At 40.1% G+C, this 23,302-nt stretch overlaps 1 protein-coding gene across 1 annotated transcript in view; it reads right to left on the minus strand.

The window, feature by feature from the left end:
• Positions 1 to 23,302, minus strand: part of LOC126159809 (zinc finger protein 493-like) — a 116,750-nt gene that overhangs the window by 66,581 nt on the left and 26,867 nt on the right. Inside the window, exon 4 of the mRNA XM_049916611.1 lies at positions 20,201 to 20,281. Within this exon, the coding sequence (XP_049772568.1) occupies positions 20,201 to 20,281 (81 nt within the window). The remainder of the gene's footprint in view (positions 1 to 20,200; positions 20,282 to 23,302) is intronic.

Consider the following 23,302-nt stretch of genomic DNA (forward strand, 5'->3'; position numbering starts at 1 on the left):
GGGCATTGAAGTCTCCAGTTAACAAAAATGGTGCAGGTAGCTGAGCAATAAGTTGCATCATGTCTGCCCTGGTAACGGCAGATGACGATGGAGTGTAAACGGTACAAAAGGAAAACGTAAAGGTGGGGAGAGTAATGCGGATGGCAACTGCCTGCAGGCCGGTGTGCAACATGATGGGATCGTAGTAAATATCATCCCGGACCAGCAACATAACCCCTCCATGAGCTGGGATACCTACCACAGGGGGTAGGTCAAAACGCACAGAGGTGTAGTGTGCCAAGGCAATTTGATCGCATGGGCGTAGCTTCGTTTCCTGGAGGGCTACGACGAGCGGACGATGCAAGCGGAGCAGCAACTTCAAGTCCTCTCGGTTGGAGCGAATGCTGCGAATATTCCAGTGAATAAGTGCCATCGTAAGAAAAGGAAGATGAGAGAAGGGGTCACCTCGAAGGCCGCTTAGGGCCTGGCTTCGAGCGAGCACTGCCGCCGCTATCAGTAGGCGGACAGTCATCGTCCATGGGGTCTATAGGGTCATCGGCCATCTCGGGAGGATGGCCGGGAGGGGGAGCTTCCTCCGCCGGTGAACGGCCAGATGTTCGGCTACCAGCGGTGCGGCCAGGCGAAACGGATGACGGCCTGGGGCGGCAACCGCTGGGCGGCGCAGGAGAAGAAAGGCGCCGTGGTGGAGAAGGAGAACTGTGCTTCCTATGCGCCTTTTTAGAAGGACGTTTGGTGGAAGTACCGGTCGAAGGCTGGGAGGTCGAGGGACGGAGGAAGTCTGCACGGGATGGTTCCTTCTTGAAGGCCCGTGCATCTGACTTCGGGGTCTGCGACTTAGCAGAAGCTGAGGAAGTGGCTGGTGTCTGTGGGGTGATGGGAGGAAGAGGAGACGTCGACCGCGCGATCTTAGCACTGGCCGAACGGACGACCGTGGTGCTGAAGGTCAGATCGCATGTCTGGGTTGCTACCTCCCGGGTAGTCCGAGGAGAAGCGAGGACAGTACTGTATTTCCCCGCTGGGAGCAGCGTGGGCTTCCTACTAGCCAATAGCTTGCGAGCAGCCGAGGCGGACACTTTCTCTTTGACCCGAATTTCTTGGATACAGCGTTCTTCCTTATAGACAGGACAGTCGCGGGAGGATGCGGCATGGTCACCCTGACAGTTCACACAACGAGGAGACGGAGGTGGACAGTCACCCTCATGGGCATCCCTGCCACAAGTGACACATTTAGCCGCATTGGAGCAAGACTGTCGAGTGTGATTGAAACGCTGACACTGGTAGCAGCGCGTAGGTGTCGGGACATAGGGGCGAACAGAAATAACCTCGTAGCCCGCCTTGATGCGCGATGGCAGCTTAACACTATCGAAGGTCAAGAAAAGTGTCCGGGTCGGTACAAGGTTATTGTTGACCTTTTTCATGACCCTATGGACAGCCGTCACGCCCTGCTCAGCGAGGAAAGATTGAAGCTCCTCGTCAATCCGTCGAGGGAGCTACTATAGACTACACCACGAGACGAATTCAAAGTTCGGTGGGCCTCCACCCGAACAGGGAACGTGTACAAGAGTGTGGCCCGAAGCAGTTTTTGTGCCTGAAAGGCATTCTCAGTTTCTAGTAATAAGGTACCGTTACGCAACCTGGTACAAGATTTGACAGATCCGGCTATGGCATCTACGCCCTTCTGAATAACGAAAGGGTTGACAGAGGAAAAATCCTTTCCGTCCTCAGATCGAGAAACTACGAGGAACTGTGGGGCAGGCGGTAGTACTTTTGTCACTGTTGGCTGGTCACGTTTCCGTTTTTGGGTCGAAGTCGAAAGCGATGGAGTAGAATCCATTGCGGAGGAATCCCCCATGATTGCCAGCGTCTCCGATGGCGCGCTCCTTCCTTGTGGGGGCCCTCTCAGAGGGCACTCCCGCCTTAGGTGAATGTTTACACCTCAGGTCACACCTCCCGAGAAACAGACGGAGGGACCAATCGGCATGGTCAGAAGGTATCAGCTCAGGCAATCACCCCTCCCCGGGCCTGGCCTTTACCAGGGGGTATGCGCGTGCCTTACATGTCTACCCAGGGCGGGGACTTACGCGTTACCCCGTCACCGGCTACGCGTGCGAACGCGTGGGTCGGCCTTCAGACACGCACAGGGAGGAAGGAAGAAGAGGAAAAAGAAGAGAGAGAGGGAGAAAGAGGACAGACTATCTCAAACGCCGAGGCGGAGACCAGAGAAGGCAAGGAGAAGAAGGCAATGAGGAAGCAAGGAGAAGAAGGCAATGAGAAGGCAAGGAGAAAAAGGCAATGAGAAGGCAAGGAGAAAAAGGCAATGAGAAGGCAAGGAGAAAAAGGCAATGAGAAGGCAAGGAGAAAAAGGCAATGAGAAGGCAAGGAGAAAAAGGCAATGAGAAGGCAAGGAGAAAAAGGCAATGAGAAGGCAAGGAGAAAAAGGCAATGAGAAGGCAAGGAGAAAAAGGCAATGAGAAGGCAAGGAGAAAAAGGCAATGAGAAGGCAAGGAGAAAAAGGCAATGAGAAGGCAAGGAGAAAAAGGCAATGAGAAGGCAAGGAGAAAAAGGCAATGAGAAGGCAAGGAGAAAAAGGCAATGAGAAGGCAAGGAGAAAAAGGCAATGAGAAGGCAAGGAGAAAAAGGCAATGAGAAGGCAAGGAGAAAAAGGCAATGAGAAGGCAAGGAGAAAAAGGCAATGAGAAGGCAAGGAGAAAAAGGCAATGAGAAGGCAAGGAGAAAAAGGCAATGAGAAGGCAAGGAGAAAAAGGCAATGAGAAGGCAAGGAGAAAAAGGCAATGAGAAGGCAAGGAGAAAAAGGCAATGAGAAGGCAAGGAGAAAAAGGCAATGAGAAGGCAAGGAGAAAAAGGCAATGAGAAGGCAAGGAGAAAAAGGCAATGAGAAGGCAAGGAGAAAAAGGCAATGAGAAGGCAAGGAGAAAAAGGCAATGAGAAGGCAAGGAGAAAAAGGCAATGAGAAGGCAAGGAGAAAAAGGCAATGAGAAGGCAAGGAGAAAAAGGCAATGAGAAGGCAAGGAGAAAGAGGCAATGAGAAGGCAAGGAGAAAAAGGCAATGAGAAGGCAAGGAGAAAAAGGCAATGAGAAGGCAAGGAGAAAAAGGCAATGAGAAGGCAAGGAGAAAAAGGCAATGAGAAGGCAAGGAGAAAAAGGCAATGAGAAGGCAAGGAGAAAAAGGCAATGAGAAGGCAAGGAGAAGTCAAGGGAAAGAGTAAGGAAGACAGTGAGGTGGAGAAGAGCAAAGAAAGGAACCAACAAAAGGAAGGAAGAAACGAGAAGTGAAAAAACCAAAAAGACCACGATTATAGGTCGTGAAACCGTCCGTCTCCGGACGCAGGCGCTAACTACCCCCGTGAGGGGGATGGACTCCTTTTAGTCGCCTCTTACGACAGGCAGGAATACCTCGGGCCTATTCTAATCCCCGGACCCGCAGGGGGAAGGCTGCCCTTAGTCACAAGCAAGCTGCCTGTTCACTCTTGACATTGCCTTCTGTGAAGATGTGTCAGAGGTAGACATACAGCAGGTCTCCAACAATAAAGGCCACTCTGCCAAAGCCATCTGCACACAGTTTACCTTGATACAACACGACCAGCGGATGCTGCAGGCTTATATGCCAGCTACCGTGCAGTACAAACGCAGTCTGTTGTGACCTTACAGCCAAATAACAGTCCTCTCTTCAGAAGTCACATGCGGTCGACCCTGCCCTGGACTTTGGGATACAGTTTCAGTCTCTATGAACTGTAGTTACATCCAAGAAACAACAGCACAATTCACACTAAGCCATCAGGCCACATCAATTTTTTACTGTCCTGCTTCCTTTCTTTCTATGGCCCTCCAATGCCAAGTCTAGTAGGCATTTTCTCTGCGTCAAACTGCACTGTCTGTAGCTGTGTACATGGTGAGTCTGAATGTGAGGTTACCCAACAAACACTACCTCGTTTCATACGTCCCCTGACATCATTGGCAAAGTTGTCAGTTGACCATAATGCCATCTTCCATGCAGAACACGATCATACGGACATCTGGTTACAGTTTGTAGGATTGTATTGTGAATGAAACACAAGATGGGGGAGTATTAGTTTGTTGCTTTAATTCTGGATATAAGATTAGTTTAGGCCATTTTGCATTCAGTCCTCAATTGGCACATGTAGTCTTACTCATTTTTTCAGTTCTTCCTTACTGGCAAGCCAATCACGAATGGCTCTTTCTGTTGGAGGAGGACCAAAATGCCACTCAGCTGCTCTGTTTCCATATTGGTATGCATATGCTATTATCTTCAATTTACAGCCCACATCATATGAAACCCATATTTTTTTCATTAATAAACTACTAAATAAAATAATCTTCTGTTATCAATAATACAAATCACTTTCAGTTCAAGTTCACTGGCACTGTAGACTGCTGTGATACATCATAGGCTTGACAGTGTTCTAGGTTTGTGAGGGCGGGGCAGTGTTAACAAGCTTGTTAAGCTCTACAGCTCATGTTCCTTGCATCGGTGCACTGCTACTGCCAGTTGAATCGTGTTGCCAGATAGTTACAGGTTTCCCACAGCATTGAATATATGGCCTTCTTTAAGCCTGGCAGGAATTTTAAATCTAACACTGGACATTTTAAAATTAATTTTGAGTATAAGACACACCTGAATGATGTAGGAATTTTTTTTAAGAAAAAAGTGTGTCGTACTCTATGAAATATTGTATGCTTTTGTTCCGTATAAAATATAAAGTGAAATTGGTGATGTTTCATTGTGAATGACACACTTTAGGTCTCAGTGACCTGCCCTTCTTTCCTAACCTTCCTGTATCTGTTACTAACTCTTTCCAGATGAAGGAAATAATAATTCCAAAAGCTAGGGAAGTTCCTTGTACCTTTGTGTGCATGTATTGTCAGTATTAGCTATTTCAACTCCTGAAGTTAAGTGAAGACCAGCCATTTTGTCTGACAAATTTGTAGTTTTGAGCCAATCCAAAATGTGAACACAAGAGTAAAATATAATTTTCTGAACCTTATCTGTGTTTTTGCATCAAGGTTTATCTGTAGTATCTATTTTCCTGTCTGAAGAGCAAAAATGTAAATAATTTCCCACATATATTTTTTTGAAAGTTACAAGTAGAGGTTACAATGATATGAAGAATCTTTGTCTTCACATTACATACCTGATGTACTGATCAGTATGACACTTCCTGTGTGCTGATTTGAACTACGTAGACCATGTTACAAAATACATTTTGTTTGGCTACAGTGTTAGAGGCATTTTAAGTTTAAATGCATCATGTTTGCTGCCAGATATGGAACTAAAAATACTGATTAAGTTGTGATATCCAAAGAAGAATTTAACATCAAGGATTCTTACTACACAGAAGGTAGGTCAGGAAGAATGTTTAAATTTTTTGTTAGGTAACTTTAACCTAAACAATTTAAAAAAGATGTGCTGTAAAGTAAAGAATTTATGGCGGAATTAATTTGTGGATGAAACAATAGAAGTTTCATTTACTGAATAATTTACATAGTAATACATCTGTATATGAAGGCTGGTGCATTGTTACACATTATTATTACTAGCTTTCTGTTAAAGATAATGGACAGTAAATCTGAGAGAGAGAGAGAGAGAGAGAGAGAGAGAGAGAGAGAGAGAGAGAGAGAGAGAGAGAGAGAGAGAGAGAAATTTTGCAAAACTGTAAGCAAATCAATTACAATTGGATCAGTGTAGAGAAAAAGACAAGAAAATATCACAAGACTCCAGAAGAAAGGGAAGAGAACAACTTCGCAAATGTCTAGATTTAAAACAAAGGTAAAGAGGAAAGAGTTGTGGAGAGTATGTACAAGTAATGTAAATGCACAACCACTCATGTCACTGGAGTGTAATCATCAGAACCCTATTTACCTTCATACTAATCCCCATAAACTTTAGGAAAAGCAATGAAAAGATTGAAATAACTACATCCAGAGAGCCCAACATGGAAATATGCAGTAACAAACAAATTAATTGTTCCAGTGGAACAACTTCCATAATGTTTAAGCACACATTAACAACACGAACTGGATAACAATGTTTCAGAAAAAAAGAAGCAAACAGTTGAATTTTTTTACAACAGAGATGACAATCTGTCAAGCACCTGACAGATTATTTAAAGATCAGAAGACAAAGATGCACAGAGTTTTGCAAAAAGTACTACATGGTATTTTCAGCTCAGGGAGCTAATAAGGAATTTTAGGCAGATACAGAAATAGGACAAATAAAAAATACTTTCATTTATTACACATTTTGTTAGTTTTGAATACACCTCAATGTATGTATGAAGGTATCATGCCAACTCTTATTATCTGGTGAATGCACTGAAAAGAGCATTTTTTATGAGGTAAGGAGTTACTGGAACATGTAGTCTACCGATAATTCATGTGTACTACGAACTCATGTATAAAGTGTAAAAACTGTAATTCCTAAACTTCACTCCACATTAAAGAATGAAGTTGACTGACAAACAAGTAAAATGGAAAAAAATGGATTGATGTTGACAGGCAACAAAAATATGCAGAAGTTAATGGTAGCATCACTGACATAGTGTCAGAAATTTATAAGGAAATTTTATATTTAATAGTTCACTGCTTCATAGAAAACTCACAATCTGCTGAATTGGCGATATGTGCAAAATGGATTTATCTAATCTGGAGATCTACAGACTGACTTTGTAGATAGTGTGTCTATGATTAACGAAGACAAAAGTCTAAGTGCTCATTCATAACATGAATAAGTACAGGCTTTGCAGGTTGTGCCTGGATGCTGCAGCAACATTTTATCATGCCATCATCACTAATGAGATCTAACACATGAAACAGTTTCTGTTGCTGTGTTCTCATATAAATAATACCTGATGTAAATAAGATGATCTCACATCTAAAAAAATTTGACAATTCGTTGAGATTGCTGTACTTCTATATTTGAAAAAAAAAGAGTACACATTATCCAGTTTGTGTTCTAGAGTATTTAAAGTGGAAATGGACTGTTATTCTTTGCTGCGTGACATGGTAAAGTCGTCATGGATGCTATTTGTGGTACAATTAAGAGAGGCGTGTGGAACAGATGAAACACAGAAAATGGTATGCTGGCTGAGCTACAGATTTTTATAAATGGCACAAACTCGGATTCAAGTAAAAACCATGTTTTATGGTACTGGAAGATGGTTTCTGAACAACTGAGTGAGTGTAATTCGCATTCAGGTCAATGTTTTTGCTCATATTCAAAACTATTATTATTTTTTACCTTAAGCTATCATAATATTGTTGTCACAACAACCCTAAAGCTTGATAAAACAAAACATCTTCTCGCAACTAAGGATGCAACCCATCAAAGATGTGCCTGGTATTCAGAGGTGGAAAATGATTCTTGCGGGGATCAAATGCTGCAGACGAAGACACAATAGCAACAGATGCTGTCAAGAATGTGCATATTGATCTGATAAATCCTGTCATTTTAGAAATTTTAAATGAGAGAGGTATAAAACAATTTCTATCGCATCTCTGAAAATACAGAACCTATGGCAATGTTTTTGAAACCCATTCCAAAGGCTACAATTTTTTCACAAAATACAAAAGTGACAGCACTTTTTGTTAGAACTGAACAAATTTGAACATTAATAAATTAACCAATGATCATTTAAAAAGCATCAGATATTACTTATGTCTTTAGAATTGGGACCTATGACTGTGCTGCAAGATGAATCTTTTAAGAAGAAAATGTAATTTAATGAAAAACTGAAAGACTCATGTATTTAAATTGTATGATCTATGTATAGTTCTAGTTTTTTTGAGTATCAAAAATTGCATTATGAATAATGCTATTTGTGTGAGCTATGTATAGAATCTATGGTGTCCCAAATGCAATTAGTTTTTGACTTATCTTCAACATTTCAAGTTTTAGATTAAATTATTGCATGCCTAATTTAACATATTACTTATCAAAACTGGACATGGTTGTCTCACTGGGAATTCCGCGATCGTTCATGAAATAAAATATGGCGTTTCAGTCTTCGATCCTTATTCTTTGATTTTCAATTACCGGTTTCGGGCTAGCTGCCCATCTTCAGATCTGTTAGACAATATTAAAAATGTAATTAATAAGAGAGATACAGTTAGTGATAAAAATATCTTAGTTTACAAAAAGAAATTTTGGAACGTATTAAAAGCCAACATACCATGTGTTGTAGTTACAGAGTAACTTGTCCGTACAGAACACACAGTTCACTGTCATAAGTAAAGTAAATTTCAATCTGTTAAAACATTATATCGCAGTATTTAAGAGTAACCTGATTGGTAACAGTAAAAAGTGCCCTCTACCTAAAACAATTGTGCATCTGTTATTATTTTGCCGTATATATTAATGGCAAATATTCTTTATAATAAAACAATTTTTAAGGTAATAACATATGAATAATCTTTTTGAGTGGACCATGAAACGAAAGATTTTTACATTAATTTAAAATTTCTTTATAAAGAAACATAAAATATAATTAAAATGTAGATATTCTTCCGAAAATGTGTGTTTGCTCTTCTTTGTTTTTGATTGATGGTGGAGTGGATTTCCCTACGTCAGAAGGTATACAACGCCACGCCGAGTCGTCTTGCGCCGCGCCCAATTCGCCTCGCCGCCAGTACGCTGAGGGCCGTTCCTCTGTAGCTGTTTCCTACTGGGGCGTGCTGTTGCATTCAAGAGTAAGCCTAAAACAGGTCTTTAAAAATCTCATAATAATTCCTGTGCATAAAATCACTCTGTTCATTAAGTAGTAGGCCTGGGGTGTTTCTTTGATGTGCGTATATTTCAATCTCTTCGAGCACGTTGAGATAGAGACTTTTTGGAGCTTTATGTAGCACCTCCATTTGTTCATTTATATTACTCACTTCATGTCTACTCTCTTTTACATGTGTTCCAAATGCTGTACGATTGCTATGACTGCAATGTTCCCTGTATCGAATTTCAAAATTCCGCCCTGTTTGTCCTATATAATAACTGTCACATTCAGCACATTTAATCTTATATACTCCGGAATTATTGTATTTCATTTGTTTCATCGTTGCTGGTTTATGTCTTAATCTATGTGCCATTTGCCCTTCGTTCTGAAATGCCACTGCGATGTTTTTTGGAAAGCATTTAGCAATTCTTTCCGACACATGTCCTTTGTATGTCAGGGTGACAAACTTCTCCTTAACTTTAATTTTCCTAGAATCGCTACTGATGCCCGCGGATTTGTTTTTGATCTTGTTAAACATACGTGTAACATCTTGTGTCCTGTATCCGTTAGCTGCTGCTACTTGCTTAATAATACCTAGTTCTTTCTGCAACTCATCTTCCTGTAACGGCAATCTGAGGGCTCTGTTGCACATTGCATGAAAGTACGCTCTTTTATGCTGTGCCGTGTGGTGCGACGTCGCTACTATGATGTTGTCGGAGCAAGTGTCTTTTCTATAGATGCCGAAAACGTGCCTGCCTCCCTCCTTTCTGATGGTCAAATCTAAATAGTTAATCGCCCCATTGTTTTCCATTTCTAGTGTGAATTGAATTTTTGGATGCTGCTCGTTTAAAACTTTAGTCATTTCCTCTACGTCTTCTTTTTCCCCTTTGAATAATAATAGCAAAGGCAGAGAGGGAAACAGATAAAATACAGTATGTACATAAGTTTTATGACAGAACCGTTAACCTAACAGATATTGTCTTTTCTGTAGAAGAGCAGAAGCTTTTGGATAAGGGGTTAAGCATAATCCGCGTACTTGCAAGATCGAGACATCAAGAGAATGATCGCAGAAGTTAAGGTAGCATGTAAGGATGCTAAGTTAACTAAATTCCAGGAGACATGTATCGCTATCAAAGCCAAAGAGGCAATTGAATGCCAGAAAACTTTACATAACGGTAAATATAATGAGATGAGGTTAGTGAAAGAAATTAACTTAAAATTGGATTCTAACAATGCAATCGTGATTAAGTCAGATAAGGGCAGTACCTCAGTTGTCATTTACGAAAAGGAATATATAGATAAGACAATGCGGTTTTTTCAGGAAAATGGAATTAAAGAAGTCAAAAAAGATTTAACAAAGAAGTTTCAGACAGATTTAAAGGCAAGGATAGAAGCAATACAATTTTTATTCACTCCAAATGAAAAAGCTAGATTAATAAAGATGAATCCAAGAACACCAGAAGCAAGAGCGCAAATAAAATTGCACAAGGAGAACAAACCAATACGTGTTATTTGCAATGGGAAGGAAGCCGTTAATGAGCTCTTGAATAGGGCTTTGTACCGTAAGTTAAAATCTGCGTATAAATACGAGCAAGTTTACAACGTAAAAAATAGTGTGTGTTTCGCGAACGAAGTAAAGGACATTGCAATCCCAGAGGATGCAGTCCTAGCCTCATTGGACATCGTGAACCTCTACACTAATATACCAATACCGGAAACTTTGCAAATTATAAAGAAAAACCTGATAAAAAATAAGTCAATGAGCATGGGTGAAATCGTCGAACTCGTAGATATGCTAGAGTTCACACTGAGTTTTAATAGTTTTATCTTTAATGATAAAGTTTTTGTCAAGATGAAGGTTTAGCTATGGGTAACAGTCTATCAGGCGTTTTAGCTGAAATTTTTATGAATGACTCTGAGAACAAAGTTTTTAGCTCTTTTCCCGAAATTAAGGAGAAGTTAATTTATTACAGACGGTATGTTGACACTATTTTATTATTCAAAGGGGAAAAAGAAGATGTAGAGGAAATGACTAAAGTTTTAAACGAGCAGCATCCAAAAATTCAATTCACACTAGAAATGGAAAACAATGGGGCGATTAACTATTTAGATTTGACCGTCAGAAAGGAGGGAGGCAGGCACGTTTTCAGCGTCTAAAGAAAAGACACTTGCTCCGACAACATCATAGTAGCGATGTTGCACCACCCGGCACAGCATAAAAGAGCGTACTTTCATGCAATGTGCAACAGAGCCCTCAGATTGCCGTTACAGGAAGATGAGTTGCAGAAAGAACTAGGTATTATTAAACAAGTAGCAGCAGCTAACGGATACAGGACACAAGATGTTACACGTATGTTTAACAAGATCAAAAACAAATCCGCGGGCATCAGTAGCGATTCTAGGAAAATTAAAGTTAAGGAGAAATTTGTCACCCTGACATACAAAGGACATGTGTCGGAAAGAATTGCTAAATGCTTTCCAAAAAACATCGCAGTGGCATTTCAGAACGAAGGGCAAATGGCACATAGATTAAGACATAAACCAGCAACGACGAAACAAATGAAATACAATAATTCCGGAGTATATAAGATTAAATGTGCTGAATGTGACAGTTATTATATAGGACAAACAGGGCGGAATTTTGAAATTCGATACAGGGAACATTGCAGTCATAGCAATCGTACAGCATTTGGAACACATGTAAAAGAGAGTAGACATGAAGTGAGTAATATAAATGAACAAATGGAGGTGCTACATAAAGCTCCAAAAAGTCTCTATCTCAACGTGCTCGAAGAGATTGAAATATACGCACATCAAAGAAACACCCCAGGCCTACTACTTAATGAACAGAGTGATTTTATGCACAGGAATTATTATGAGATTTTTAAAGACCTGTTTTAGGCTTACTCTTGAATGCAACAGCACGCCCCAGTAGGAAACAGCTACAGAGGAACGGCCCTCAGCGTACTGGCGGCGAGGCGAATTGGGCACAGCGCAAGACGACTCGGCGTAGCGTTGTATACCTTCTGACGTAGGGAAATCCACTCCACCACCAATCAAAAACAAAGAAGAGCAAACGCACATTTTCGGAAGAATATCTACATTTTAATTATATTTTATGTTTCTTTATAAAGAAATTTTAAATTAATGTAAAAATCTTTCGTTTCATGGTCCACTCAAAAAGATTATTCATATGTTATTACCTTAAAAATTGTTTTATTATGAAGAATATTCGCCATTAATATATACGGCGAAATAATAACAGATGCACAATTGTTTTAGGTAGAGGGCACTTTTTACTGTTACCAATCAGGTTACTCTTAAATACTGTGATATAATGTTTTAACAGATTGAAATTTACTTTACTTATGACAGTGAACTGTGTGTTCTGTACGGACAAGTTACTCTGTAACTACAACACATGGTATGTTGGCATTTAATACGTTCCAAAATTTCTTTTTGTAAACTAAGATATTTTTATCACTAACTGTATCTCTCTTATTAATTACATTTTTAATATTGTCTAACAGATCTGAAGATGGGCAGCTAGCCCGAAACCGGTAATTGAAAATAAAATAATAGCGATCGAAGACTGAAACGCCATATTTTATTTCATATTCCTTATGTATTTGGATTTTAAAGGAAGGGTGCAATTCAAATAATTTCTGATTTAAACATAATTTTAAGAAATTCTTTCAGAAGCTATCTTTAATTCCACACGGCCAATTGTGTGAATCCATTATCAATCATTTAGAAAAGGAACTGTTACTATAACAATGAATGAAACTCACTTTTCAAACATGTGATTGACCAAGAGAAAACTTGGAATTGCTCTTTCCTCAGCTGAATTGTACTTTCGATTCAACTAACATTTAATGAGTAACTATACTGTTGTATTCCATTAAGAAATAATTGTATCTCTATCCACTGCAACTACCAGGCCTACTGATCATACAACAAAATCAAATTATTTCCAACATCAATTGGTGGATATTTAGTAGTTCAGTCATTTCTACAATGAAGTAAACAAATTTATTTGATAACCTACAAAATATTTCAATGCACCCTATGGGTTGTTCATTAAAATTATTTAAACCAATACTTCACAACAAGAGTAATTAGCTGTTATGTTGGTTAACTGGCACAACACAGCTGACTCAAACACTACTCCTCAAATATTATGAGAATCAATAGTGGACAGATTACATTAACCTCTCAACAGAGCCTCATCATTTTATGACAAGAAATTAAGAATGTTCTGACATTTACTCAGCCATAACCTTACTTGTAGATCAGAATTGTTTTGAGAAAATATTAAATTCTTTATAAACTTGACAACTAAACACAATATGATTCATCATTGAAGACTTAGCCCACATCCATTGAGTTAACTGTGTTGCAAAAGATATGTACAATACCGATCCGTGTTTGCAACATCTGTATTCAGACACTGGGCTTAACAGACCACGTTTTGTTTTGAACATTATACATACTGGTTAGACAGTGATGAAAGGAAACACAGTTTACCAATAAAATGAAAAAAGGTAAGGCATATGTACCCATTTCCAGCAATTATTTGGTTGGTATATGGTTCATGGCATATTTACCTAATTTTAATATATAACAGATACAAATAAGAGACTTAAATAATCAACAAAATGTTCTCCTTCACTATTTACAGCAGTCCCCCAATGCTGGGATGACTTTTTCATTCTGTAACTGTACAAGTCACACAGAAGTGGAGAAAACTTATTGGCATCACATTAAAGCCTTAATCTCCCTTTACTCAGGGAAACTACAAGTGTTGTCATGTTAAATGAATTACACCTACAAGAAATGAATCTTAACTTAGCAACAATAAACTGGGTCATAGTGATAAATGATACCTTGGGAGGAAAACTGAATACAGAATGGGGAAACAATACATATGATGTCCCACAGGACTGACCTACATAAATGTTGTGCTAAAGCCATTGGAGATGCCTTCAAAATCTGCAATGCTTGCCGATAATTAGTACACTGATAATGGCCAAACACATTCATACTAGAAACAGCCAGAAGAATAATGGAACATGCTTGCAACTGGTTTACAGGCAACAGCACAAAAATTCAACCTTTATACTTAAAAAAGCATATATCATGCAATTCCAAACAAATTCAAATGACTTTCCGATACAAGGAGATATCAATGACAGACACTGGATGAGGTTCCAAGAGTTAAGTTCTTAGGCATTCAGATCGATAACAAATTAAGGAGACACCAGCATGAGAATGAGATAACCAAAAAGCTCATCTCTCTCTGCCCTGTAATTAATGAATGTTCCTCCAGAGCAGGCTGTTCCAGCTCGTCGGATCCGTCGTGAGCCGCGGAGCGCTCCCTGCTCCAGAGAGCCGTGTCGCTCGCTGTGACCATTCAAGTGGGCCGGCACGCCGGCACGTGGCACGGCTGGCTCAGGCAGGCGGCAAGGCGAGTGTTTTGATGTGCCCGCTGCGTCTTACAACCTCATTCTCTTAGCTGCTAAGACGTGGTGACATGCTACACCAGGAAATATGATGTTCAGGAAATAAATAAGAAACAACTATTGTACAAGAAATTGCATACTAAATTTATTGGGCCTCTGTAGCTTGAAATTTCCTTTTCATTACAAGATTGGAAATATCAGGCGTCAAAGTGTTCCAGAGTTAATGTGAAGGATGGCCTTCATTGTTGCATCCCGAAGGAACGATCATTCCTTACTTTTTACTCTTTTCATTGCTGAGAAAAGCTGCTCACAACAACATCTAGATCCAAACACGCAGATGATCTGAGCGGCATTGTTCTGAAGCTTGGGAAATGTTTTTTGCTGTAATGAATGATACCGTGTTGTAGTACCTCTCTTTCAACAAAGTTGAAATCAATAATGCCAAATGGAAGTGACGATGACAAGTCATCAGGGGAAACTGAAAAAGGAGCGCTGAACACCTTAAGTTCCACATCCAAAACAGTGAGGTCTCGAAATTGTGATCAAACGACGCGATGAGCTGCTTTAACTTTGCTTGGTAATCGCTGAAAGTAGTACCCTCAGGTAATTTTAAAGAAGCAAAGACGATTGAAGAATGTTAAATGTCCATTACTCATCTGCCTCTCAAATAAACGTAACTTTTCCATGTACGCTTGATCTGGTCATGCATGTCAGCGAGTAGCTGCCCTTTGCCCTGCAATGACAGATTTATATTATTCAGATGCATGGTTATGTCAGCTAGGAACGCCAGGTCTGATATCCATTTTATATCTTTCAGACAATGCATTTCTTCCCCTTTCATTTAGAGAAAAAGGGATATTTCCTCACGAATGGCAAAGAAAACATCAAGAACTTTTCCCCGACTCAGCCAACGAACTGTACTGTGGTAAGGTATATCTCCATACTCCGCTTCCATATCTTTCAGGAATCCTTTGAATTGGCGATGATTCATACCATGACGACGCAAAAAATTCACACACTTCACGACATCTTTTATTACGCCACCTAGCTCTACTGTTTCAGCACACAGTGCCTGTTGGTGAATAAAACAATGAAGAGTCAAAATGTCTTTCCCGAATTCGTCCCTGAGTTTATTTTGCAAACGAGAAGCAAAACCTTGGTGACGCCCGATCATTTGTGATGCACTTTCTGTCGCTACAGGATGGAGCTTATCCCACTGCAAATTCATATTGTCCACTGATTCACAAACAGCTTAAAAAATCTCACGTCCTGTTGCGGTGTAATCGAGTGGTACCACATCCAAGAGTTCTTCAGTTACTTCCAGCTCCATGTCGACACCACGCACAAAGACTGCAAGCTGAGCACAGTCCGATATGTCGGTGCTTTCGTCAGGCGCTAGTGAAAATGCAACAAAGCTCTCCACCTTTTTCATGAGCTCCGTCTCTAAATCTGCTGCCATGTCCAGAATTCGACGAGACATTGTTTGCTTCGACAGGCAAACCCCTTCAATTGCCAGTACCTCCCTTGGAAACAAACATTCTGCAACTGCTGCCATGCACGATTTTACGAGTGGTCCCACCGAAAACGGCTTGCCACTCGTCCCAATGATGTGAGCGACCCTGTAGCTTGCTCGAATTGCAGATTCAGTAGTGTTTTGTCCACTTTCATTCACCTGAATATTATAAACGCATTACAGAACACGAACTATGTTGCATGTCTTGATACACTCCGTATTACGAAACTGTTTTTAAACTTACGTCTCCTGGTTTGTCGTTCTTAAGCCTGGCTACCAGTTCTCTGCGTGCAACGCCTTCTACCTGTCCGCTGCATGAAGACGTGTATAATGTCGTCGTATATTGTAGCTCTTCCCAGAATTAAATACTTTATGACATACAAGACTGCGGACGACCATCCCTCTCAATGAATAGAAAAATACCATCCTCCAATATAGGTACAGGGCTCCCGCCCCTAGTCATAGCTGTCATCGAACATGGATTATTGTGTCAGTTGCGGCTGCATGCAGCCAGGGGGCAGTGAGTTCGCTTTCCCCCCTCCACGCGGGCTCCGAGCTGCTGCAGTGAGCGCTCCGGCTCCCTGGAGCTCGGTTGGAACAGCCTGCTCCAGAGTGTCTACATGCAGAAATGCTTCCCAGCACGCTTTCTCTCAGTCCTAGCCTATAGGGTAATCTTATAGGACATGGCAGCAATGAACAAATTAGTATTTATCCTATAAAAGCTTGTAGTAGGAATGTGATGTGAACACTTTGCATCTACATGTCACTATGGAACTCTCTATTGCCTTTCACATTAAATAAAATTAATATTTTATTTATTTCTATTTGGCTTTCCCAGAAGACAATTCCAACAACAAGTGAAAACTCCAAAAGATGCCATTGAAATTGCCTGTAGGTGAGTAATGCTGAAGGGATCAACTTGACAATTTTACGAATTTGTCGACCCCATTTCAATTGAAACCCAAGCAGACACCAAGGAATTGGATGCAGTATGTTTCATTCAGTGTGTGACCAGTAGTGTCTACTTCTTCTAGTAGCAGGCCATTTCTGATTGCTTTTCCATCTTATAAAATGAGTCTTCAAGGGATGACTTGAACTGGTAGCTGCAACATTAATAAGGGTAAAGTGCTGTGCAATATGGGGCAGGAAGTTTGTTGGTAGCGATCAGGAGTTATTACTAAACGTAAGTAATGTGATGAACAGTTTGATGAGATTAGCACTGAACTGAATCTGAAGAGGAGCAAATTCTGTAACAAATTGAAGAAAGTTGACAATGTTAGAAAACACATTGATGGCCAAAAAACAGAAGAGATGGGAAATTATCAGAAATATAATTTTTCATACAGATGGTATACCACTGCATTGGAAGCAGCATTGATCAGCTAAAGGGTCTGCAGACCTGACCATGAAATTTGCTTCATCTCACAGTATGGTATCTTTTTTATTGGTGGGTGTTAGTGAAAGGCTCCACCTATGTGTTCCAATAACACTGGATGAACTATGATGCTACATGGGAACAGCATTGAGTTTCCTAAACTGACATGCTTGCAAATGTGTGGATCAAGTCTATTGTCTGGATGCTTAAATGTGTAGAAAAGGATTTTGATATTTGTGATCAGTAAATGACGAATCTGGTCCTAAACATAGCTGTGAAAAGTACCTTAATGATGTATGTGCACACACACACAAAATGTGAGCAACATCAAAATCATATGGTTCCTTTGGAAATAAAGGCTTTGCAGGCATGTACAGAAATAAAAATCTGACCCCAATTCTGTACCTTTGTAATAAATAAAGTTATAGCCTTGTGAAATCTGATGATTTTAAACATCCTTGAGGAATTGCTTATACAGGTATAACTTCTTTCAGTGAAATATGATGATCTTAATTTGTCTTGATGGGTTGCACCTATTATTAAATGTTTCAGACTGTTTTTCCGAAAATTAAATTTGCTTTCAACACTGTTCTGGCTAGAGATATGGTGTGAATGTTATTCATTTGTTCATTCTTGAATTTACACATTGCATTCCATAAATGAAGATGTGGATGGATGTGGGATGAGCCACACTGCAAATCTTAAGGCAGAAGCTCCCACAGGGATTTATCTCTGAAGTGTAGTGACAACAAGCTGTTTGTGACTAGTGCTAATCTACTCGCACGGCTAATTAAGGGAACTAGTAATTGATTATTTTGTATGTATGTATATGTACATTTACTACTATGAAAAATAACATTGTTACTCCTACTACATTTGTCAGGTACTTATTTTACCTAGAATTTCCACATACATCTATACTCCGCTATCCACTTAATGGCACATCGCAAAGGGTACCCCATAACCCTGCTGGTGATTTCCGTTCCCATTCCACTCACAAATATGAGTGAAAAAGACTGTATATGTGCCTGTCAATCAGCCCTGACTTCTCAAATTTCACCTTCATAGTCCTTATGTGCTGTGTATGTTGGAAACAACAAAATCGTTCACCAGTCAGCTTCAAATGGCAGTTCTCTAAATTTTCTCAATACTGTTTCTAGAAAGAACATCATCCTCCCTCCCAGAATTCTCATTTGAGTTCCTGAAGGATCTCCATTACACTTGTGTGTTGTCTGAACCTACCAGTAACAGATGTAGCAGCCTGGCACTGAACTGCTTCTAAAACAAAGTATTAATTTGCTATCTTGCTAGCTTGCTCTAGCTTCTCATGCAATTACCTAATAAAATTCCCAATTCCACAATTACTACAGAATCTTGCTGGCCATGTGCCAGTATCAAAATGGTCAGCCCTATTTTTCTGCATCATTATCAAGCTCTTGCATTTTATGCTCCCGAGACCACAAAGGTTGCATGTCCACTCTAGCTGACGGAGCTAAGATATTTACTGCACAACTGCATGTACTACTCAGCATCACTGTTATGGTCACACATCCTATTCATAGATTTCTCAGGTGTCTACCACTGTTTAATCTAAGTTACGTATTTTCAAAGTAACAAGTGGGGTACAACATCAGTGATTTCAGTGCCAACCACATGACATGGTATTCCAGACCACACAATCAGCAACACACTGTTCTTCACACTTGCTATGGGAGCAGCACTCCATGCAGTGGACACTATCCCTGAACCTCTGGCCCTGGTGCCATGGAGACATCTTGTTTCACCTGTGATATCTTGGGCTGCATATGAAGGCCAGTATGGCCTTTTGTATTTTCATGGTAAGTGGTCACCAACTACAATCCAGCCACTTTGACAACTACAGCTATGCCCTAGGACACCCTACAGATCACTGTTTTAGCCAAACTCCTCATATGCACATCCCTGACTACTATGTGCAGTATTCTCATTTCTGTAAAACCCTTCTTGTGGAACAACACTACTACTGTTTCATTTACTGTCCTGTCTACTTGTGATGCCAATGCATCCCTTTCATTTGTTTAAAATGGCATAACATTAGTCCCTGTGACATTTAAGTCTTGGCCTGTTAGCTGTGAATCAGCTACACTCCTTTATATACTCTCTGAGCTGTCCCTAGCATGATAGTTTGGATCCTAGACCTGTATGCTTGTATAATCACCACACATTCCAGTGTCTGAAGAAGCTAACATTTCAGTGCCTGAAAAAATCCTTTATAACTTCCAAAAGTTTGTTTATGAACAATCAGATCAAGAGTGAGCCAGTACCTAACCTTCGCAAATGCATGTTGAATGTTCCCCAATATTTGTCTAATTTCATTCTTGTGACATGTTTATCAATGTGAGCTTCTCCTTCCCTTAGCAAGGTCATAAAGCATATTTAAAAAAAAAAATCTTTCTTCTTCAGATCTGCCAGGACTCGAATGATGAGGCCATACATGGCTTCAGCTATATACAATCATTCACTAAAAGCTATAAGAGTTTTTCTATTAATGAAAATTTTAGAAGTAATACAACAGGTACCACAGAAGCTGTCACAATATGTACAGTTTGTGGCCAACATATTGGGGCTGATCTAGAACCCACAAATTTCATCTCTGTTTTTCAAATCCCAAAAAAATTTTAGGGCAAACTCAAGAATAAGTATGATTCACACAAAAGATAAGAAGAGCCAGTGTTCTTTTGAATTCTATTTATCAGAAGTTGTTGAAAGTAGGAATATTTCTCAAATTATCTACACTATTAGAACTTACACTTCATCTAAATGTGAATTTCGCGACCATCACAGACAACCATTATACAATGTAGTTGATAACAACAAGGGCTACTGAGAACAGCATTATACCAGCCACTAGTCCCCTTCCACTTCTCTTTAAAACAGTCAGAATGTAAGAGGTGATATGAAAGTCAAGTGCAGAAGTACAAGAAAACTCTACAATTACAAACAGCAACAAATTCCAGAAAACTGACAATCAGTGACAATTCCACTGCAATGCATCTTTTACTCTACACACTTAACAAAAGACTTACTACTTGAATACATGCAATACATCATCAGAGATGTAAATACTTACAGTATTCTCTGTTATATTTAATTCAGGATCCTCCTTGATAAAATCAGTGGACAAAGATATTCCCAATGGATCTTCAACAGACTGAAAGAAGAACACAATCTGTGAATTATAACTGCTTGCTATCTTCTGTGTGTATATGACAGCTCTCAATATTCTTTTCTCATTAATATCACCCAACTTTGCAGAGATTCTTATCAATTGTGAAGAGAGTGTATCAGAATGCATCAAAATCAGTTCTATTGCCCCTGATTTTGCTATCAGCCATTGTGCAGTACTTATTTGGCATACTTTCACTTTCTATTCCTCTCACATAATCCACTCTGATTTCAGAGGCACTATGGCCTACTCTATTGGATGGTTGTACTCCCATATACAAATTTGATATATGTATGTGGCAACATTTCAAAATTAAACTCAGATAATATAAAGATGCAAATAATCTTCCAACAGTAAACCCATAAACAAGAGGAATTTTTGGTCATTAATCAAATGAATGTGGCATTCCACCACACATTATCATCAAAATCACCCAAATTTGATGTTCTTGCCATATCACCATGTATTTTCAGTGCCTGCTCTTTAGGGAACAATGCAAATTTATGTCATGTGTACTGGAGGAAAATCATAAGGAATTCCACAGCAGGATTTCAGTAATGATGTAAATACTACAGTGAATAGTGACTGGGAACTCTAGAATATACATCCATCACATGTCATAGTTCCACATATGTCACAGCACTGTGGCACAGAGGTGTAACAAGATTAACAATTACTTCCAAGAGGAAGTCTTCCTTGCTCCGTTTACACCAAATATGTACTTAAGGCATTCATTACATAGAATTACAATAAAAAATTAATGCAACAGTAATGATTCATAAAGATAGGCATGTTACAAGTGCTGTTAAAATACTATTGGTAATACCCTACAAATAACACATCTAACTAGAGTTTCTTACTACACTTCCTGCACAATACAGTGCTTGTGTGAAAACTTACATTATGCTCAGATCCAGCAGCACGGTGATTCAGTTCGGGATCTTGCTTTACGCAAAAACTAGGGTCGCCAGTCTTTAATGGGTCTTCAAGAAACTGAAAAACCAAGAAACTGACGTATCAGGGCATCTGTCTTGTTCCTACATGGCACTGTCATACAGGGGGAGAGAAGGGGCCGAGACAGGGTGGGGGCGCGGGGGCAGGGAGACAGGGCGCGGGGGCAGGGAGACAGGGCGCGGGGGCAGGGAGACAGGGCGCGGGGGCAGGGAGACAGGGCGCGGGGGCAGGGAGACAGGGCGCGGGGGCAGGGAGACAGGGCGCGGGGGCAGAAGGGGGAGAAAAGGGGAGTTTCTTATCAATCTATTTACACCAAGTGACATGCGCATAACATATTCAGTCAGCAGTCAGCAAAATCTTACAAGACCATATCTTGGGCATTGGGCAATGGCAAAAGCAAAATTAAATTTGACATTCATCATAATGATGATGCTATGACATATTAGAAAGTAACTTTTTATTCCAACACTAGACCATGTTACAACTGGCATGAGAGAGCGTTTTGCTGAAGAAAATATTTATCATTTTAAATTCAACATCCTTTTTCCATCACAATTACTGGAATATGATGCTAATGATCTTGCGCACAAACTAAATCAGTGCTTAACCTAACTACTGTATTTTGAAGATGACTCACACTGTGTGATTAAAAAGAGACTAATGGGACAGTCTCTTCAATACAAGCAACGAGCAGAAATGCCCTTAATGATTGTGTTTTTGTTATGCAAGCCTTGTCTCTCTATCCTATATCTGACTATCCTACTTTGCACACGCTGTACAAAATATTTGTCTACATGCATCTATTGCTGCAGTAGAAGGAAGTTTTTCAACACTGCGGTGTACAAAGATATGGCTGAGGTCAACAGTGAAGGAGGATCGACTTAATGGCTTAGCTCTGTTGGACACTCACCCTGAGATTGCTTGTCGCGCTGACAATGTAATTAACCAATTTGTCAGGAAGAGTAGGTGCATAGAATTCATCATTTAAAGTACAGAACCACAACTATAACTTTTTTATATCATGTATATGTGTATAATCAGTTTAAATAAAACTTTCTTACATTTTCCATATGACTTGATTAGCTTTTATTACAGTAAAAGTAAAGATAGCTCAAGATATCTTTAGTGTGCCCTCCTTGAGGTTTTTCTGTATCTGCCACTGTCTCATATGAGATATGGTGTAAGTTCTATTGGCCAGCTGTGAACTGAGGCTCGTGTGCAACAACAAAATCTGTTGGTTGGGCTCAGAGGACACCCTAGGCTCACTTTTTGGCTGTTGGCTGAAGAGGCAATGAACATTTGTAAGTGAGGCAAGAGAACATCTTTTAATTTGTAGAGTCAAGCTGTGGATGAAATACTATCACCCAATTTTGAGCAGAGTTTAAGACTCAGATCAGAACTTTCATTAGTTTTGTGACCTCCACTACATATTCTCTGGAAAATGGTAGGGTCCCTATGTAGTAACAATGAGTAAGTTTCAGAGATGTAATCTCACATTTACAAAACTGTAATGCATAGATTCGTGCAGTCTATTACAGAGTTGTCTTTTGTTTGTTTTGAATGGCCAGCAACTGCTTGTCTCAGAGGCTCAAACTGCAGTATGTGACACCAGCAGAGCACAGTAGGGGATGCATAATTATCTACTGAAAGGTAAGCATATTTTATTCAAGAATGAAGGCTTTCACGACCGGTTGACATGGCTGTTGATATACTTTCCGGGATGTGAGGTCGTGGTCCAAGAACTTTTCTGCTCCTTACGTTTCATCCAGGACTGCGCTGGACTTCCTCAGAGGCGCTGCTCCGCTCAGTCGGCAAGACTCAGCGGAGCAGCGCCTCTGAGGAAGTCCAGCGCAGTCCTGGACGAAACGTAAGGAGCAGAAAAGTTCTTGGACCACGACCTCACATCCCGGAAAGTATATCAACAGCCATATTTTATTCAAACCAGTAGAAAATACAAGGTATCGGTAGTCAATCACTTAATGCTCCCAGTACGCACTGTTGCCCCTTTCAGATGCATTGATGAAGCTGCACAATGAGCGAGTGTTGACCATA

This window comes from Schistocerca cancellata, unplaced genomic scaffold, assembly GCF_023864275.1.
Source record: "Schistocerca cancellata isolate TAMUIC-IGC-003103 unplaced genomic scaffold, iqSchCanc2.1 HiC_scaffold_1147, whole genome shotgun sequence".
NCBI lineage: Eukaryota > Metazoa > Arthropoda > Insecta > Orthoptera > Acrididae > Schistocerca > Schistocerca cancellata.